The sequence below is a fragment of the Eutrigla gurnardus genome (assembly GCF_963514095.1).
Source record: "Eutrigla gurnardus genome assembly, chromosome: 8".
Taxonomy (NCBI): domain Eukaryota; kingdom Metazoa; phylum Chordata; class Actinopteri; order Perciformes; family Triglidae; genus Eutrigla; species Eutrigla gurnardus.
In genome coordinates, this window is record NC_139922.1 from 3,590,467 (window position 1) to 3,612,222 (window position 21,756).

The 21,756-nt window shown below is 42.7% G+C and overlaps 1 protein-coding gene across 1 annotated transcript; it reads left to right on the top strand.

Moving 5' to 3' along the window:
- The first annotated feature begins 430 nt into the window (after nt 1–430).
- LOC311016842 (Krueppel-like factor 15) lies at nt 431–13,673 on the top strand. Its single transcript, XM_084014814.1, has 3 exons — nt 431–538; nt 2,322–3,874; nt 10,936–13,673. The coding sequence occupies exons 2-3, from the start codon at nt 2,394–2,396 to the stop codon at nt 11,102–11,104; spliced, it is 1,650 nt and encodes a 549-aa protein (XP_083870940.1). The 5' UTR covers nt 431–538; nt 2,322–2,393; the 3' UTR covers nt 11,105–13,673.
- The last annotated feature ends 8,083 nt before the right edge of the window (nt 13,674–21,756 follow it).

Sequence of the window (21,756 nt, forward strand, 5' to 3'; positions counted from 1 at the left end):
CAATGTAAGCCCTGTGATATTTACGAGCACAATGTAAAAGAACGTGCATGACTTAACGTTACACGTTATTATAAGGCTATGATGCAAGTTAGTTTATGATCTGGCCCCCACACACACACTCCCTCTCTCCATTGACGGCAGACCCCGAGGCCGGCCTCCCTCTACCGGGAGCCAATTGCGGCGCGTCAAGCAGGCGAGCCTTCATGAGCCGACCCCTTAATTTGACTGGTAGGCCTATTACGCACCCAGCTCCGATCATGTGACGGCTCAGTGAACTGCCAGCCCTCTGGTGAGAGAGCTCAAGTATGTGTGTGTGTGTGTGTGTGTGTGAGAGAGAGAGAGAGAGAGAGAGAGAGAGAGAGAGAGAGAGAGAGAGAGAGAGAGAGAGAGAGAGAGAGAGTTTGTGTAGGCGTAGATCAGCAGAGAAGTGTCTTGGAGTTGCATTGCCATTACGCACTATTACGCGCTGACAGCTACTTTGACGAGAAGAGCGCACGGCGCAGAGCAGAGGATTTTTGGATTTCCTCACAAATACAAGGTAGTCTACGCAGGGACTCTGGTGTGTGTGTGTGTGTGTGTGTGTTTTCTGTCATTATGGAGCACAGTGGAAACATGTAGAGTGCATGGAGAGGCGTTTGGTGTCTATGTAGCGACACGTGTGTGCTGTTGCTGCCCTCGCTGTGTCTATGCCATGTAAAACTAATATCGGGACTTTTTTTCTGGGTAGCTGTCACGTTGTCAATCATGTCATAGATCCCGAGTTAACCTCCATAACTGATTATTCACGCAGCTTGGTGAAGTCCAGTAAAACATGCTGTCAAATCCTCTTTGATGTCACCATTGTAGAGAAAGTGCTTGAAAACTTGACCAAGCTGTTCTCAAACTTCCCACAACTTTCGCCCCATGAGGTATCATCCAGAAACAACAGCAGCAGCCCCACATGTCGCACTAGGTTGTATCACTTAAACAATATCTGGTTTTGGCGTTAGATCACTAATTACATAACTCACTGAAGATGGTGAGAGGCCAGGTCTCTTTAAAGTCATGTGATTGTAATAGCCACATTAAAAATCATTTGAGTTATAACAATAACAATAATAATAACATTAAACAATAACAATTAAATTAATCTCAGAATTTTCCCTTGACGACCTGAAATCTCTGCCAGGACCTCTGGAGGTCTCCACTTTACAAGCAGCTTTTTAGCCATACAGAAGAGTCACAGTTATTTTGTTTCTAGTCTCGTTTTTTTCATGCAACACATGGATCATTTTTAAACCATATTGTATCATAATGTTTAATCATCATAAGATGCTCATTCCATCTCAGTCTATTTGATCATGTCTACAATGTGTAATCCATGTAGGCCTGAACGTGCATGCAGTGGATTTTTTGTGCTGTTTGCTGGATAAAAATAGACTATAATCATTCAGCCGTTATCCCACTGAAATCTCCTGACGAAAGATTAAAGAAGCCTTTTACCGCTACCTAACCTTCTGTTGTACCTACACTGTGGTAGTCGACAGAATGTTTTTAGGTCAACTTTGTATATTTCTTCACATTGACAATATATCACTGTCAAAGGTTCTGTTGCATTGCAGTTTGTTTTCCTTTTAGGCTGAGGACCATGAGAGGGAGATTAATAGGAACACACCATTAAATGACAACAGAACCGTGTGGTTTTAATGTTAGATGTGGTGAGAAATGGGAACCCCTGATCCCACATGGTCAGCGCGAAGTCTGAACCAACAGCTGCTCTCTCCAGCGCGCACACACACACACACACATGCACACACACACACACACACACGTGCATTCAAACACACAAACACACACACGCACACACACACACACACACACACACACACACACACACACACACACACACACACACACACACACACACAGCCAGTCTTCAAATTCCACTTCCTTCACATGTGGTTGGCTTTTCTTTTGAAGTGCAATCAGCTGCAGACCTGTTGAACCAGCAGCAGGTAGTCCAGACCGAATCATAATGAACCATTTCAGTTGGTTATTCTGATACTCCATACATCAGAGGGACTGTCTTGTAACACATTAAGTCAGACTGACCTTATTGAGTGCTGTTTTTGCAGGGAATGTTGATCACTCCAGTGCACGTACCTGTAAAATGTAAAGTAAGATTGTATTCAAATGTGAAGCACAGTCAGAGTATATATATATATATATATATATATATATATATATATATATATATATATATAGTATGAGTATGAGTCCAGTTCAATGACATATTTTTTTCATTGCCTCCACTGACGAATACACTTGTATTCCTTTTGCAGGGAGAAGACAGACATTTTTCATCGGAGCTCACCCAGTCTCCAGCAGAACAGACTGATTTCCAGAGCACAGGAATGGTGGATCACTTGCCGCTTGGTGAAGAGATCTTCCTGTATTATACCAGCTCCCCGAGGTCTGACTACAACGTCCTCTGTCACCAAACCAATGGTGACACGCTGCCGGACATCATGGTGACTGATGCATGCATCTACGATCATCACCACCACCCATACCAAGGGGCGACACTCTCTTCCTCATCTCACCTCTCTGAGGACGACATCAGTGAATCCTCCAGCCCATGTTCCTCCCTCTGCTCCAGCCCCGAGTCCTCGTCGCCAACATTGTGCCACATTCTCACCTCCAGCTGGAGCTGTGGGAGCTGTAGTTCCTCAGGAGGAGAGAGCCAAGACAGCCTGTTGGACCTTCTCCTGTCACAGGCCTCCCTAAACTCCTCATTGAGCTGTAATGCAAGCAGCAGTTCTCACAGTTTTTCTGCATCTTCCTCTGTGCCTATATCCACCCCACCCTCTTCTTCATCCTCACCTGCCCCTCTTTTACCCATGGGCCTGGCCTGGGAGTCCAAGAAGGAGCAGCGGCTGACTCTCCTCCAGCAGCAGGCCGAAGAGGGCTGTTGCGAGTTGCCTGTCTTCCTCGATGAGCTGCAGGATCCTGGGGCACTCTTTTTTCAGCCCACCCTGGAGGAGATTGAGGAGTTCCTGGAGGAGAACATGACAGTGGCATTGCAGAAAGAAGAGCAGGGGAACGATGAAGCAATGTCGCCGATGTCAGAGGAGGCTGAGGTGAGAGGTTCAAGGACAGGAGAACTCCTATCAGTGTCACAGAACTCAGACCAGACTGTGCCCGTGGCTCAATCTCCACTCTCCACCTACACAGACACCAAACATACACCATGTGCATCTGATATGGACAGCCCACCAACAGCAGTTGATGTTAGTTGTACAACTAGTTCTAGTTCTCCTCGTAGCGTTGATGGAATCAAATATGAGGAATGTGGTTCCCCATCAGAAGGTACCAGTGCCACCAGTGTGCCTGTCATCCTACAAATCCAGCCCATTCAGATCAAACAGGAGCCCAACCCCAGTGCCATATCAGATGCTGACACCCAGCAAACCCAACCCCTGAAAACACAAGCCCCACCAACCCAGGCCCCGTCGGACATCAAAATCGCCCAACTCCTGGTCAACATCCAGGGGCAGACCTTTGCCTTGGTGCCTCAGCTGCTTTCCCCGACAAATATCACTAGCAAAAACGGCAGCACTGTTTCGCCTAAATTTGTCCGGATCGCGCCAGTGCCCATTGCCGCAAAACCCACTGGGCTTGGGGAAGGTGGGTCAGGCGGCGGTTCGACTGCAGGGGTCCTCGTTGGAGGTCAGAGGTACCAGAAAAGTGCAGTAGCAGACCTCATTAAAATGCACAAGTGCTCTTTTCCCGGCTGTAATAAGATGTATACCAAGAGCAGCCACCTTAAAGCCCATCTGAGGAGGCACACAGGGGAGAAGCCCTTTGCCTGCACATGGCCCGGCTGTGGATGGAGGTGAGCAGCGCCAAGTGTCTTTTTTATCAAATCAATTAGCTTTCATAGCAGATAAGTTAATGAAGGGAGAGATGATGATAAATCATAGCTATATTACAACACTCTTACTACCTCCAGACCTCCGGAAATTCCATTTAATTCTATTCAAGATGGTCACAGTTTGTTCTCTTTTACATGCTGGCTGTGTGTCCTCACTATCTGTGTGTTTTTGTACCATGGTTCAAGTTGAAGATTAGATAGAATGCCTTTTGAAGTTTTTCTGCATGCAGACTTTGCCCCCTGCAGTTATTCCACTTGTTTGCTTAATGTCTGCAACCATTTCTCACACGTACATTCATGCAGAGGAGGATCAGGTTCAAAGTTTTCACTTCAGACATGTTCTCCTGGCAACAATAATTAATTTTCCATGCAACCTGGTGTAATTTACGTTTCTGTGGTGTAATCATTGCTCTTCTTATAAAATCCTGTTTTAAACTTTTATCCAAGGTTTCCTATTCCTACCTTTGGATTCCATCTCTATACACATAGCTGCTGCCCAAAGTTGCATTTAGAGTCTTGCCTGGGTGCATGTCTTTCCCCACATGGACAGAGGCAGGGTTAAGTGAAGGCAAGCCATATGGTTCAGGTCAAATTATGGTAAGGATTTGAGTTTAAGGGTGAGGTTAGAGGTTGCATTAGCTTGAGGTTAGGATAGTAATGGAAATGTGCATGTGTGAGAAAGGGTTAGACAGATACGTTAGATTCACATCAGCTGAGTTCTTTTCCACGCTCTATCAGTCTCCCTGTAAGACCACATATGTGACGATGATGTACTGAAACCTGCAGCCACTTAAAACCCTCCAGATGTGACACTTTTTTTTATCACAACGTGCACTGTCTGGGCTTACATCCAAGTATTTTAAGCATATTACATTATGTCCAGTTGTTCTGGAGAAAAAGAAAAAAACCCTATGCATTGTTTAAAGCCCCCCCCCCCCCCCCCCCCCCCCCCCCCAACATAAAGAAGTCATGTTAATTGCATTTGTAGCATACATTTCTTTCCCTGTGGCGGCCTGTGTAATGGCATCAAGATGATGTTGATTATGGTGTGTTGAAAGAAATAGTTTGATATTTTGGGAAAAACATGTAGCCCGGCCAAATGTTTCAATGTTTGCAGTAATTGACTCCTGGCTCAAGGTCCATAGCCACAAACATGAAATAGTATCGATCTTCCCATCAAACCCTCTGCAATAAAGCAAAGAAATATACATGCATTTATTGCATAAGAGCAGTTTTTATTTATTAACACTAGTTGTAATTACGCTTGTTACGTTATGATTTTAATGTTCTAACATTACATTACGTTTCGTTGTCATTTTGTTGATTTAACACATACCACAATCTTTTTTCTAACCTTAACCAAGTAGTTTTGCTGCCTAAACATTCCAGTTGTTTCACACTGTTAACCATGTGGCATTGAGAGTTACTGCAAACGTGATACAGAGCTGCTATGAAATGTATTTATGAAACATATTTTTGGTTTACAAACATCGACATTCAAGGTTTTCTGTGGTTTGCAGAAACTTCCATGTCAACATTTTTCCGGGTGACTGGCATGCATTTCTTCAACTGAAAACATAAACATAATACCCCAAGTCCTCCCCAAAAGCCACTTTTGCAGTCTTTACATGAGAGCAGCAATAAACTATGCTGCTCTCCCCATGGGCCAGGAAATGAAGGTGAAGCTGGGGAGTCAGGGACCTTTTACCCTCTGTAACCTTAGCTCATGCGTTTGCCCCTTGAAGTAAAGAGGAGTGGTATTTCATTGGTTGGACTTCATATAACTCAGTTATATTTATTCCTTGGGCCAAGCTATTTCTATTTTTCCCTCTTTCCCTCTGGCTGTGGTTTCGCTCATGTACAGATCTGGATGCACAGACAAAGTCACATGTAAACTCTCACAGGAACATGTGCGGGCAACACACACAGGAGCATTCAGTATTTTCAGCTCAGACCTGCATGGATACTCCTGTGTGAGGTTTGCATTGGATGGCTTGGCTCAAGCCCAAACAGTTTGCTGTAATAACACTGTGACGTGTGTGTACTCAGCAGCTGTCATCAGGGCCCCGGTGCATTGTCCTTGTCAGCTGATGCCTTCGCCATTACAAAGCAATGTTGTTAGGAGGTGACGGAGCAGTCACAGTTTGATTTAGCATTCAATCTCGACACTAAGCACTCAATTGACAGCTGAAGAGAGAGTACTTGGGGTACTATCATTCAGTTATGATATGTTATTCATCCTCCCGGAAAACAGGGTCATCCAGAAATCGGCCTCTGGTGGAGCTAGAACGGATCTGATGTCCTGCTGAAGAACACATTAAGGAATTCAGCTACTGTGGTTTAAAGAAATCCACTTTGAAAACCAATCAGAAGAGGTTTCATGGATGCTTATAGAGCTTTGCATTTGGGAGGCAAATGTCTATCATTGATGTGTGTTGTAACGCACTGATGCAATGTCCCTTTCAATTTACACACAGTGGAAATTGAACCACTCATAATGCAGTGCCAGGAGATGTAAAGGTCTTTCAGTTTACAAGAGAAATTGAACCAAAAGTGACAGTAAAGTACATGTGCTTGCCAATATCTCTGTTACTGTAATTTTCCAGGTGTGCAACCAAGGCCCCACCTTTCAAGGCTGTGTTTTACTAGCTCTGTTGGGTAGAGATGAGGAACAAGCCAGAACAAAGCCTGTGTACGTTTCCCACACTAATATGTATACTATGTGTTGTGCTGCAAGCACACCAAGCTTAATGTGGAGTTAACTTGCAAGTGAAAAACACACTCAAGTGATCAACAGAAGTGAGAATCAGAAACCTCTCGGGGGTTATGATCTCAGTGTTCACCATCCTTGGGACACATGGAGCGGAGAAACCTTAGAAAGTGAAGAAAATTAAGAACTAGAGGAAGTCACAGAGGAAGAGACAGGTGGTCTGGCTATGAGAACTGGCACGTGATTGAAAAAAAATAAGACTTGAAGGATTTGAAGAAACAATCAAGCTGTCTATTTGCATAAGTCCTAAATGCATGTTGTGTTGAAAGATCCTCGCCAGTGCAGTATGTTATAGTTGGTCTCAGGCCCAGTTTGAGTCAGTGCAACAGCTGTGCATGGTTTCTGTCATGCCCCAGCTTGAAGTTGATATAGTACAGCTTTAGGGTGTAATGTGTGCATGCAAGTCACACACAGAAACCATGAGGAACAAAGGCACAGTCACATAAAGTACAGAGTATAAAGGGACTGATGCAGTTTCAGATTTTTATCTTAATAACGACATTTTGGACTGCATGGTGTACATTTAGAAACCCTTCTAATCCTTCTAATTCTATTCACATCTGTGAGAACCCTAATAAGACAGACGTGTCACGTAGTCATCTGGAGCCTGGAGGGTACCTGTTGTAAAAAGCATTTGTGTATTTTAAAGCTGCATACTTCCATGTTTAGAATGGATCAAATGAAAGGCGTTGCTGAAAGTGACGAATCCAAAGATAATTAAAACTGCGAGCAGTGATAACGGGCCCTCGCATGGCACGTAACTCGGTTAGTGCTACGACCGCCTGACGTGTCGGACCGCCTGGCCTGGCCACCGCCACGGGGCGGGTCGTCCCCGGCCACCGCCACGTGGCCAGTCGTCCCCCGTCGTCCCCGGCCACCGCCACGGCGCGGGTCGTCCCCGGCCACCGCCACGGCTGGCGTCTGTCGTCCCCGGCCACCGCCACGGCGCGGGTCGTCCCCGGCCTCCACCACGGCGCGGGTCGTCCCCGGCCATCGCCACGCAGCCGGTCGTCCCTTGCCTGAATCGTCGCGTCGAACACCGTATCAGACGATTGAAGTTGTCCTGCTAGACTGGGGTGCAAAGTTCCACGACACTGGGACCTTATACTGGTGTAAAAACATGACATTTTATGTTGTCAATAGGTGGCGCTCTAATTGTGAGTCAATATTGCAGTGCAGACGTGTTCAGGGTGGGACTCTCATGAAACGTGAGAAGTTTGAACCAGATCGGACGATGGACACTGAAGTTATAACAGTTTAGAGTATTGTGGCGAAGCATGAAATTCGTCCATGTTCAGGGCGTCGTAATTGCACTCCCGTAGGACTTTTGTAAGACCTTTCAATGATTTTTAATCGTCGAGGCCTCTACAACAGGCTCACAAAGTTTGGTAGGAATCGGATCAACGGTGTAGGAGGAGTTCGTTAAAATACAAACCTTTCAATTGAAAAATGGCTGATTTACTGTAGCGCCCCCGAGTGGTCAATTTTAATAAAACTTTCAGGATATGTTCCATGGTGTTATGTCAACATATCCTGCAAGTTTCGTGACAATTGGGTTAAATATTGTGGAGTTAAGTCTATTGATTTCTAGAGCCCCGCCCCTCTGATGTTCATTGGCTAATAACTTCTGAACGCAACGACCTTTTACAAAGCTTTTGATGGTACTTGCCCAACTTGGTCGAATGATGACGCACAGCAAATTTGGTGAGAATCGGATCTACTGTTCAGGAGAAGTGAGCAAAAACGTGTTTTTCACAAAATTCAAAATGGCGGAAAATTTCGGTAGGCGGACTTTAGTAGTCCCTATGGCAGTTTTGTAGAGGACACTTGTCTGCACATGTGTACCAAATTTTGTGTCAATTGGAGTTACAGTGTGCGTTGTGTGGACGAAACGTCGCTAGGTGGCGCTAGAGAGCATTTTTTTTTACAAGACCTCTAAAATGTTGCAATTTTCGCCAGTCCCCATAGGCTCAGAAATTTTTTTCAACTTCTGAATATGAGAAGGCCTCCAAAATGGCAACGGAAGTTGTGAAAAAATAATAATAAACATTACAGTTTCAATAGGGCTTCGCTGCCCGACGTTGTCGGCGCTCGGGCCCTAATTATCATCCAACTGCAGTTCCGCTCAGTTCTATGTAATGTTAAAGGTCCCATGTGTAGCATTTGGGGGATATATTGGCATCTGTTAATAATTAGTGTTAGCTTAAAATGAGCCGTTATGTCAACATACAGATTGGGTCCTCTTCACACAGTCCACCATGTTTTTACAGTAGCCCAGAAAAAATCAAATCAAAAATGGGTTCTAGATGGAGACATTCAGGTCATCAGCTTGCCTTACATGCTTAGTACAAAGGAAACATTTCCATTGGTTGTGATATACAGACCTCTCCTGTAAATGCTGCCATACCCCACATGCTGGCCCTGAAGTGCCTTCAGCCCTCGATTTTTATTTTGTACTCCGCAGTAGCAGTACTCCTCACCCGACTGCTCTCGTCAACCTTTCCAGCTGATTTTAGCCAGAAGGCTCTGATAAAACATGTGTACGCTCCCTCCCACTACCCAAGATAGCAGCTTACTGGTGAATAAAGTGGAACATTAAGAAGCTAAAAATGCCAGATACAGACTGTTGGTGGGACCCACTGAGACTACAGACCTATTACAGACTGGTGGTGGGACCCACTGAGACTACAGACCTATTACAGACTGGTGGTGGGACCCACTGAGACTACAGTCCAGTGGTGGGACCCACTGAGACTACAGACCTACTACAGACCAGTGGTGGGACCCACTGAGACTACAGACCTATTACAGACCAGTGGTGGGACCCGATGAGCTCTGTCATCTGCCATTTTACTTGGAAGCTTGCGCCTGTGGAGCTGTGCATCATGGGAGTTGTTGCCTTCTATCTACATGGGCCAAAAAGTCACCGCCTGCCTTTTCTCGGTCAAGAAGGCACCAAATTTGAAATGTCTTTTAAATTCTGACTACATTTATGACCCACTTTCAATACAGATCCATGTTTCCACCGGTTAAGTATTCCTTTAAGATTTTGATGGAGACCAAAAACAAACTCAAAATTGAAGGTTTTCGTCTGTCAGGTTGCCAAAAGTTCAAATAAATGCTATGTTGCTATATGTCTTTATAGGATAATGTGTTCAGCTTATTCTGATGCTCTCAAGTATGCAAGTCCTGTGCAGTTCATGTGAACTGTTGCTGATATGCTCATATACCAGCTACAGTATACATTAAAATGAAGAGTAAATCCCATGTGAATGCAGACATTAGTCTTGTTACAGCAGTGATAATAACGATATATCTATCACTTAACATCAAATGGATATAATTCTACCAGTTATAAAGTACACTCACATATACACACAGATTAAGTTTAAGTATAACAGGCATTGGCCAAGTCAACAAGAGATGCAAGTTAATACCAAACAATGAAGCCAGATGAATGTTCAAGTCTGAGTGTTTGTTTTTGAGATTCTTAATTTTTCACATTCCACACTTTGGCTTCATAAACTCTGTCAGTTATCTTCTTTTATTGGGCCATTAAAATGATTAGTAGGGCAGTTGTGTAATCCATGTCTAAAGTGGAAATGGTTTGAAATAACTGTGAGTGACATCTTTATATATCTGTGAATTATCACCTCCATGCCTTCCGTCTGCTGCTGCTGCTACTGGACATGTGTCGGGAAATAAATCTCTGTTGCTGATTAATCTGATTTTAACTGCTTAACTAATGCATACAGATGCACACAAGATGTACACACACACACACACACATACATACATGCATGCACAACAGGCACTTGTCTATCATCCACTTAACCCTTCACTGTCATGATATGCAAGCTGGTCGGACCAGAGCAGAGCAGGCCAGAAATAGCCTGGGCTTGGAATTGCAGTACTCATGTGCAGAGCTAAATATGGGATGGCTCTTTAACTTCACAGAGAAGATGCAGGGCAATGCATGTGTACAGTGTCGCATCACACCTCTCAGATTACCCTCTTATAAAATAGCTTGAGATGGTTTTAATGTTATTTGGCAGTTTGAAGCATGAGTAGAAGTGTGCAATATCATTTGTGCATAGAAGTGGGAGTATTTCAAAATGACAGAGAGACATTTGCTTTTCAATGTGTTGATTGTTGACTGACTGTAATTAGGGAATAAAACACAAAAAAATGATATGTTTGGGGTTAATTTTTTTTCCGAAATTAATCACTTTTTTTGGTTTCCTTCTGGCAGGTTCTCCCGGTCCGACGAGCTTTCCCGACACCGGCGCTCCCACTCAGGAGTGAAACCATACCAGTGTATCGTCTGCGAAAAGAAGTTTGCCCGAAGTGATCACCTGTCGAAACACCTCAAAGTCCATCGCTTTCCACGAAGCAGCAGGACAGGACGCTCTGCAAACTGACTCTCCTGACCCCACTCTTACAGACTGACGCTAAGCGGAGAGGCGGGGCAGAGGGGGATGTGAGGAGGCCTGTATGTGTGTTTGTGTGTACGTGTGTGATTAAAGACAGAGGAGGGGGAGGGGGTGAAAGTCCAAACACCTTTTTAAAGGAGTCTGTGCAGGACTCCTGCGCTTGTGTGTGTTTATGTTCAAATGTGTGACGTACATTCATGGTACTGTTCTAATTTATTGGGTGGTGAGGAAAAGACTGTAAAAACTAAACATAAACAGAAAACTGTTACTTGACACAACACACTCACAGGTGGAAAACGCTTCTTGTACATAACTTTTTTCTCACTCAAATCTTTTAGCTAATCTGATTTGAAGAAAGATTTGTTACTTAGTATTTTTACACTTTGAGGTGTGTGTTATTGTTATTGCTGGAGTAAAAAGCCTTTATGAGTAATAATGCATCACTAAGGGGTCTGCTACTATTTAAACCCCCAGTTTTTTTCTACCTTCTTTGAGCCAAATGTTGTTAAAATAATAGCAAAAATGCATCACTTAATGGCTTGAATTGAATGTGTCTGTTTGGAGCTTGCTGGACATGTTGGGGGCCTTGGTTTGATTCTTCCTTGGTAGATGCATTGACATTCCTGTAGCTTTGAATAAGTGTCTATGTTGCCTTTATGTCTTGTTACAGGAAATAAAACACTTTAGCACCTCTAACATAAGAACAATGTTCTTGTCACAATGTAATTTGCACTGGCACACATGACATTAATGGTTGTCTACCCACACAGTGTAGGCGTACTGTAGTCTGACTTGACTCACTATTCTGTAACACCTTTGTGTCTCAATTGGTCAATTTATAGTCTTTTTGGAACAAAATGAATTGGGGCGCAGCTACGTCCAATGATGATCCAATGAAAACAAAATTTACAATATTGATTCTTCTGTTCTGTCTTCAACTCATCATTGATCTCAACACACAACTTTGTTTTCTGCTTTTATGATGCCATATCATTTATTCCTTCATGCCACTTTATTTACTTCATGTCACTGCTGTCCCAAGGGCCACAAGTAAAGGCTTGTGTCGACGCGTTGAGTCACAGCACGTCAAATTTCTTGCATCCTCTCATGTCACAAAAACTATTTTTTTTATCTCTGCTGTTACATTTCAATCTATATGAATTTTACATATCAAATTCGAGTGGATTTGTTTGCTGTTTTTTTTTTTTTTTTTCTTTGCATTTGTTGCCCATTTGTTGAGACTGCAAATTGACCTCAGACCAGCAGAATGAATTAAAGTGAGCCTTTCTTAACAGCCACATCTGTTGCTACAAATGCAAGTCGATGCATAATAAAATGCAACATAATTGTAAAAGCAGAGATGAGACACAAAGTGTAAGCTACATGTTAACATTTGCCACCATAAGCTGCTGGTTATACCAGACCAAGTAACGCCTCGGTTTAACTCCTAAACAGATGTGTCCAGCTGTGGACAATGAGGTCATACAGAACTTCTGTTTATACAATCTGCTTGGAGGAGGCTCTCCACACGTGTGCAGTAGATTGCTATGCTATGCTACTAGTGGAGTGGCCGCCTGAACAAGTCTGTGCTGTCAAAACAAATTGGCAGTACAGGGATGTGTGCACAGAGACTACATGAACACCCGCTCCTAACAAAATGTACGTAACACAGACAAGCATGGACGGAAAGTAAAACTTTGGCTTACGGCTGAAACAGCTAAACAGCCGAGTCCATTACATTTTTTAAAAGGAGGTGGTTTATTGCTTGTGAATTTAAAAAAAACAATTTGACACTTCTTCTTTCAAAGGTTACGTAGGTGAGCTTTATTATCAGGAATATTTGCACCTTTCTTAAAAAGACATCACATAAAATAGGGCTCTCCTATTGAAGCTTCTCCTCTTGCACAAATACATTGATTTTCCTTTCATAAAATGAAAAATGTTGAATGTTAAATTATTAATATCAAATTTCACTACAATTCCATTGATTTTCTTTGATCTCATTAATTGTTACAGCACATTCAAGGTGAATAGAAAGTTATAGGTTCCAAATTGTATCTGTTTTTATCAATTAAAATTATTTATCCCTGGTATTTAACATTTCATATCTCTGGCCATGAAATGAGCTGCTGTTGTCTTGCACTGTAAGGGTACAGTGACTGTTATGTTTTTGTTTTGTTTTTGTCATATTACATTTACATGTATAAATTGCTTTAGTGCGTGTCATTCTGTATCTCAGTTGAATTCAACCAAATGTGTCATGGGAAGGACACAAATGCCTGCTGCACAGAGATCAGACATGGTTTCCTGTGCCATAAAGTTGAGCATCAGTTGATCACATTCAGGAATAGAGTTGGGTTTTTTGGGTTTTTGGAAACCTACAATGATTGGAAAAAATGATTGAGCATTCGCTATGCAGCAGCTGAATGATTCCCCTATGGAAGAAGTGTATTATAAATGTCAGGCATTCCTTCCATACAATCAGGAGAAACACTTTTCTGAATGGGTCCTATGTAAGTCCATGAATGTATGTAAATACTATGCATCTGAACGGAGAAAGGAAATATTCATCAGAATTGATCACACATTTCCCCCCGTGTATTCAAAACAGTTTCTTCAGTTGAACACTGCTTGGTGCAAATTGTAATAAAGCATAGTGTATAATGAAATATGTCTACTACTACTACTACTTATGTATGTATATAAGTAGGTTTTGTGCTATGTAAACACTTTGCACAAGAGTTGCTTAAAATGTTATATTTTTGCTTTTAATCTATACGTAAAAAAAATTGACAATAAAAATCAAAAAGGTAAATATATTTTTTTATGTTGTTGTCTTAGTATTATTCACAGTCGTGCTGCTTTATCACACAAACATGACAAAGTCTTTTTTATTGCTGTCCCAATATTTCTTTAATTTTGGTGAAATGCAGTTATTCTAGTTGGTGTCATCATGGCAGCCCTCCTCTTCCCTCTTGTGTCATTGTTTTGTTTCCCCATGTTTGTCATCCTGATAGTTTCTCCCCCTCTCTGTGTGTGTGTGTGAGCCGGTGGGCGTGGCGTTCTGCGGCTGCAGCTCCAGGTGGGATTCATCAGTCACTAATCACCTCCCAGCAGTATAAGAAGCCTGGTCTGATTGTCACTCATCGCCAGATCGTTTCGTCAGCATGAGCGTTCTTGCTCCCTGTTTCGCCTGCCTGCCAGTTTGCCGTTCAGTCTGCCTGCCTGCCTGCCTGCCTGCCTGCCTGCCTGCCTGCCTGCCTGCCTGCCTGCCTGCCTGCCTGCTCCTTCGTCTACCAGCTTTCCCTGTGCCACTGTATCTCGCTCTGGGAAATTGTTTGTTCAGCACACGGACGCCATTACCACGTGGAGGGACGCCTCACCTGGCTTTTGGTCTTCACTGGGCACGCTCTGGAGAGCTCACCACTCGCACCACTCGCACCATTGATGTCACCAGCCCTGTCCCCTTTATTTCCCCTGTGCACATTGCACTAGTTGTTTATTCTGTCACACATTAAATCACGTTTAATTGACTTTCGTTGTTGTGTCTTGCGTTTGGGTCCAATCTTCCAGTGTTTGTTCATAACATCACGCTTGATGTCAATGTTAACATAAAAGATTACATGAAAGGCAAATGCTGTCACTTTACCTTACAAATCACAAAAAAGCACCACAGACGTACAATAAATAATTAATTAAATTGAGATTCACTTCATCTGAAGAGTCACTCTTGCCACAAGGTATAATTCTGGTTAATGGTAAAAGCTCAAATGTAGCAGAACAATAGGATAGTGGAAATAATATATGGAAGGAGGAGTTAGCAAACTGACTCAGTAATGTGACTTAGAAATATAATGCATTACCCGCCATACACTATGCCACACCAGACCAGCTAATTGCATACAGGATGTAAAGATAGAAGATAAAAATAGAGGAAACAAATCTTGTATCCTCCGTCTGTGGTCACCCAGAGATATATGATATAACCTCTCCTGGGACAGACATCAGACTTAACTATGTGCATAAATGTATGTATGGAAACCAGAGACTGTCTATGGTACAAACACCAACATCACTGCCATATTTATGCTTAAATGACGTTATTTTGAGTGTTGCTAGAGCAGCTACAATGTTAGCGTAGCCTAGCACCCATCAATCCAAACTTGGTTTCCTGGTGTATCTGGGACTTCTCAACATGTAAAAGCAGCAATAGTGGTTATCAGCCATGATTGATGAAACCTGGTTGGTGTCTTCATGGAGGGAAGCCCCCATTCTCTGTGGCGCATCAGCTGGATGTCTAAAGTGCAGCCCGAGCCTTCTTCCAGGCTGGTTGAAACACTCTTTTGGGCCATTAAACTGGGGGTGGAATACAGAGGAGAGGCTGGCTGTGGCACTGATTACTATGCACACCTGATTACAGGTGAGAGAGAGCATCTGGCTTGATGTTACTGGAGTCTGGGTAAAAATTGGGTAAACTGGGTAAAATTAATTTGGTTGAAAGATAATGCCCACCTAGCTTGTCTAGAATTCAACCTCTTTGTAGTTTTGATATACTCAAAAATGCTGTGATTGGACCATCCCTATAAAGGCTGTCCCCTTCAGTCAGTGCCTCAAAGCCCCCACCCCCATCATCAACCTTGACAATAAACAGACAGCTTAGGGTCTGGCAAGGTGTGGACAAGTGCAAGGTGACCCGATGCTTGAGTGTCTGGAATGCCTCTGTTTTGGAGTTTCACTGAAACAACTGGCAATAGGGGAAGTCAGAGCTACAATTTCTTATAAACATCTGTAATACCCATCCCACCGAGAGGAACTGAAATGACAGGAGATGTTATATTTAGATGGATAGATGGATGGATAGATAGATAGATAGATAGATAGATAGATAGATAGATAGATAGATAGATAGATAGATAGATAGATAGATAGATAGATAGATAGATAGATATTACCTGCTCTTGGCTTTTTATACTTTACCATCAGTAACTTTTTCATGATCTTATATGGTATGTATTTTAAAGGTCAAGATAAAATCCAATAGAAGAAGGTTAAGTTACCCATATTGTCCTTGTGCCTTTTATCCACATAGCTCAGGAAAAGAGTAGAGAAAAAAAATGTTCCCGTAACTTTACAGAAGGAACATAATGCTGGGAAATGTCAAGATTTGTACCACATGGGAAATTTGCATGGAAATGATACCCCCACTCTCTGCTCTCCCTTCATCCAGACTCATTTTTTCAACCAACCATTTTTTGCCCCTTCTTCACAAAAGCCGAGTGTGTTTGCTGAGTCACTGTAGTGGCTAAGAAAGAGGTAACTGCTAACAGCAAAAGCAAGCTGTGCCTGGTGGACATAGAACATGTTGATTTATGAGTCAGCGCACTCTCAGAAGGATTCTGGGATGCATTCGGTTGCTTTTCACAGGTTCAGAATTGAGGCTCCTTTTTCTGTTGATGTCTGTCAGTCTAAGATTTTCCTAGAGATGAAAAAGGATTCAGTTTACTTACATTTCTAGACACCACTTAAAAAGATACTTAAGTGGTTTAATACTTAAACACTGATTGCGTGGCGATGCCATAGTGAGCATGTGTGAACATGCAACAGGAGAATCAAATTGCAGTCTAGTACCATACAACTTACATTACATAACATATGCAACATTCTGTATGTTGACATAGTTGAGTACACGTGCCCCTGTTCCCCTTTCTGTTTCCGTTTTCTTCTGTGTTCAGCTGTCTGTCCCTGGGTTCCTTTTCTATTTACAGCAATCAAGCTCTAATTAACACTTTGACATATGGTTTTGGGGATGGGTCACATTGCGGTATTTTGAATATGAGCAGTTACTGTCATGCAGGAACAGGAAGTTTAACATTGCCTCTTTACCCTAGCTGACCTACCCTAACCAACCATGTATTGCCATGCTGCATTGGCTAATAGCACTTGCTGTTTGTGCTGTAACCAGGGATGTACAGGCAACTGAACTGCAGTGGAGTGGTAACGTTATGAAACCCAGAAACCCATAGTTAATTAGTTAGATTTCTCAATCTTAAAGGAGAAATCCGGTCATTTTTGACCCCATTTCCGTTGTCCCCAGGGTCATCCCGACAAAAATTGACGTTGCCTTGCCCGAGATCTGTACCTGCCTGGCAGCCTTCCAGACTCGCTCCAATGCTAACCCATTGGGGCAACTTGTATCTGCTTTCCTGGGCCTCAGAAAACAATTCCAAGACCTATGCAACACAGGTTGGGTCCGTACGAGACACCACGGCGCTCGTTCAGCTCAAATAGTGTAGCAAAACGACACAAATATGTGTGTTTTTGCATGGAGTTACTCACCTCAAATCACTCCGTAGACATTAGCAGTAGATAGCCGAGCGCCTGTCGTCCCTCCCAGTCACCGCAGAAACAAAAACGTTTTCCACATAGTTTTGATTTTGTATCCATAAAGAAACGATCGAGCAGTGCAGTCATCATGTCCGTCATAAATCCATGAAGCTGTTATGTCCATATGTATGACTATGTTACAACATAGCAACGATAGCTTCAGCTAGTAACGTGCCGGGCGCTCGTCCGTCCCAGTCACCGCAGAAACGATAAGGTTTTCCTTGTAGTTTTGATTTTGTATCCATAAAGAAACGATCGAGCAGTGCAGTCGTCATGTCCGTAATAAATCCATGAAGCTGTTACGTCCATATGTATGACTATGTTACAACATAGCAACGATAGCTTCAGCTAGTAACGTGCCAGGCGCTCGTCCATCCCACTCACCGCAGAAACGAAAAAGTTTTCCTTGTAGATTTTGTATCCATAAAGAAACGATTGAGCAGTGCAGTCGTCATGTCCGTAATAAATCCATGAAGCCTTTATGTCCATATGTATGACTATGTTACAACATAGCAACGACTGCTTACAGCTAAACAGTAACTCCATGCTAAAACACACATATTTATGTCATTTCGCCACACTATTTGAGCTAAACGAGCGCCGTGGTGTCTCGTACGGACCCAACCTGTGTTGCATAGGTCTTGGAATTGTTTTCTGAGGCCCAGGAAAGCAGATATAACGTGCCCCAATGGGTTAGCATTGGAGCGAGTCTGGAAGGCTACCAGGCAGGTACAGATCTCGGGCTAGGCAACGTCAATTTTTGTCAGGTTTTTTGCTTCTAATAAGTCGGGATGACCCTGAGGACAACGGAAATGGGGTCAAAAATGACCGGATTTCTCCTTTAATAATCCATCCACACACACTTGTCACAGCATAGGAGAGCCCATTGCTATTGCCAGATGAGTGGCTACATTTCCCTTAAGATTGAAGACACAAGCCACTGTAACAGCACTCTAGTATCTGCGTTGGCCATATAGCGTAACCATATATGCGTTGGATTCAATATAGTTTGGGATCAGTTTCATAGGGCAGGAACCAACATGCAAAACCTTTCAACTAATCAATGACATGTGATGTAGGAGCCATAGCACTGCCTATGTCAGAAGTGTTCTCATAAGTGTCAGGCAGGTGCCCAAGGATGGGGCTGATGTTTGGCCCTCAACACCAGCTACTGACTGTTTCCCTAATAGCTGCCATCGGTGTCCTGTTGCTGTGGCAGGAAATGCATACCATGCTTCCTTGGCTCATCCTCACATCGGGCCCATTAGGTTGCTGAGGACGGCCACGCGACTGGTTGCCCCCCTGAGGCAGAAACTGCCCACAAACTGGAGAGCGGCCCTATATCCATCACATGATTGACATATTTTTTAATCCATTGTAGGGAAAAAGTATAAAAAAAACCCCAGCTTGGTTCCTAGAATGTTGCAGTGTGACCAACTACTCATGCCGTGTGGTAATGTGTTTGAGGGAGCAGAAGAAATGACACAAATCTGAAGGTCTGTTGCATGTTACTCTGCAACAGACTACAACGGTTCATGAGCTGATTTGACATGTGGGATCGGATGATGACTGTTATGTAACTGTTTAAAACTCTCAGCCAAGTTCAGTGTGGTGTGTGTGTGTGTGTGTGTGTGTGTGTGTGTGTGTGTGTGTGTGTGTGTGTGTGTGTGTGTGTGTGTGTGTGTACGTTTGTGAGAACGAGTATATATGTGTGTTCAAGAGAAAGTTGTAAAATGCTAATGAAAGAACATGTAGATGTAACAAGTCATTGCAACGTCAGTGAAATCAGAATATGCTGGCTAAAGAGAAAAAAACCCTTTGTGTTACCTTCACAGAAACCTGTACTCCATCTTCTCACATGGTAATACTTGAGTTTTGCAATCATAACCATCTTCCACGTGTTGTCTATACTGTGAATCAGCATCTAAAAGCAAAAAGCCTGTCCGATCTTTTAATTCATTTGACACTTTTGGTGAATTAGAAAGAGAGATAGGCTGGAGAGGCAGCCTTCAGTTTCTACGCACCACATATCTGGAACCAACTTCCAGAAAGCTGCAGGTCTGCTGCAAATCTCAGCTCTTTTAAATCAAGACTGAAGCTTCTCTGTTTGCCGCTGCCTTTCAGTAAACAATATTATCTATGAACTTCTTATGCTGCACTGTCATTTCTATTCCTTGATATTCTTGTTTTTATTTATTTTAGAAATGTTTTATTTTACTTTATTGCCTTGTTTTAATGTTTTTTTCTCCAATGCTTTGAATGTTTTATGTAAAGCACTTTGAATTGCCCAGTTGTTGAAAGGTACTATACAAATAAAATTGCATTCAATTATATTTTTGTCTTTTATTCCTAGTTTCTTGGACATCTACCATGATGAAAATTGCAGGGTCTCAATTCAGGTGGTGCCTTGCCCAGCATCAGTAGTAACAGCGGGCAGGTGGCCAGCACAGGTGCCCCTGTGTTGGGGTTCACGCCAACCAAATTCATCCTCTCATGTTGGACTGAGGACGAACTGGATGCCTGGATACCACCTCTGGATTTACAAGTGGTATTATGAGAGAGGACAGGCTTGGTCTTGCTGGTTAGCATGCTCATGTTGGTAGACATCTGGCCACATCTTACACATTGCATCTTAACTTTTCATCTAGCGCTGTCATCAGGTTGCTAAGTAAGACTTAGCTGTACTTTCTGTTTTGTATCCAATGCTAAGTAGCAAATGTTAGCAGCTGAGAACATGGTAGACTGAAAATTATACCTGCCTAACATCAGCATATTAGCATGGTCATTTTGAGCATGTTAGTCTGCTGATGAACATTAAGTATGCATACGCAGTCGCTCAACAGATGGCGCATTAGCAATGGAGTAGCCTACTTGTTGCCTTCATTGCAGAATGTTTTCATTGTCTTGCTAATAAACTTGATGAGATTGGCAGGGTTCAATATTTCAAATCAGATGTGGATGTTTTCATAAGAATGGCAGCCTTCTTACGATTATGGGAGAAACATGTATTTTGATATGTTGCTATGCCTTTGCTATATGGATTGAATACAATTATGCATCCCTTTGAGATTAAAATGTTTCATGTGGTGTCATAATAACACTTAATTATAACCTCATTGTTGATGCAATGCAAATAATATCATTATAGAAATAAATTATGAGGGAAAATGTTGAAAGAAAATGTATTCTACATTGGCCTTTTTCACCTCAACTATATCTGATCTGTGCATTTCATTATAAAACAATCCAAGCAGAAGAAAAACGTTTTTTACATCCGATGGCTGGATCTCAAGCACACAATGTTCTGTTCCTCTGGCAGGCAGCTTGTACGCACACACAAACATACAGTGTGCTGAGATTTGTTATTTTAATTGAAACAATGGGACGGGTACTTCATTTATACACATTCCTCGAACACACATACATGAGGAGACACACTCGACAGAAACCAAAACACATCAACTTGCACATGTCCACAGCGGTCGTACAAAATGGGTAGCATACTGTACACACACAGGTGGAGGAGTGAGGCAGTCTCCTGGATGTCAGGAAGCTAACAGCGCCAAATGTATGACAGCAGGAGGTGATGGATTCTAGCAATTTAGCAATTGATGTGTTTCAAAGAGTCTTACATAATCCCCACAGGACACTAGGCAATAGGTGGACACAAAGAGTCTTCCACTGTAGCTGAGAGGAAATATGTCATTTTCATCACTCGCATGACTTCTCGTTTCATGTTTTTTGGCACGTGTGTTGTCTTACGTGTTATGTGTCTTACACATTTATTAGCTGCAATTAAAGAAGTCACTCTGGTCTCGGATCCCATGAGAGTCAATTTAGCTCTGCACCGGTCGCACCTTATCACAAACGATGTTCATGTGTGAGTTGCAAAATGATCTCAATCACAAACATGCCTCTGCATCATGGCATTACATGCAGTTAAGACATGGCAAGTTGCAGAGGGGAAGGTGTTGAAACCATTTCCATTGTGACTAGCAGCATTAACACTTAATAGAAAGTAGTCCCCAATAGAAACTGTTCTGCAGTGAGTTCTGTGGAATAATAATAATATAAATAAAAAAAAGTTCTGCATTGAAAAACTAGCATCAGCAAATGTAGTCCCCAAAGGCATCAAAAGGAAAAGTAGTCATGCAGCAGAATCCCTCATAAAAGTATTTTTATTGAGTTGTTATTATTACTGTTGCATTAACAGGCAGCGTTTCAATGGAGCTAATGTAGGTTTGTATTCAGTTGGG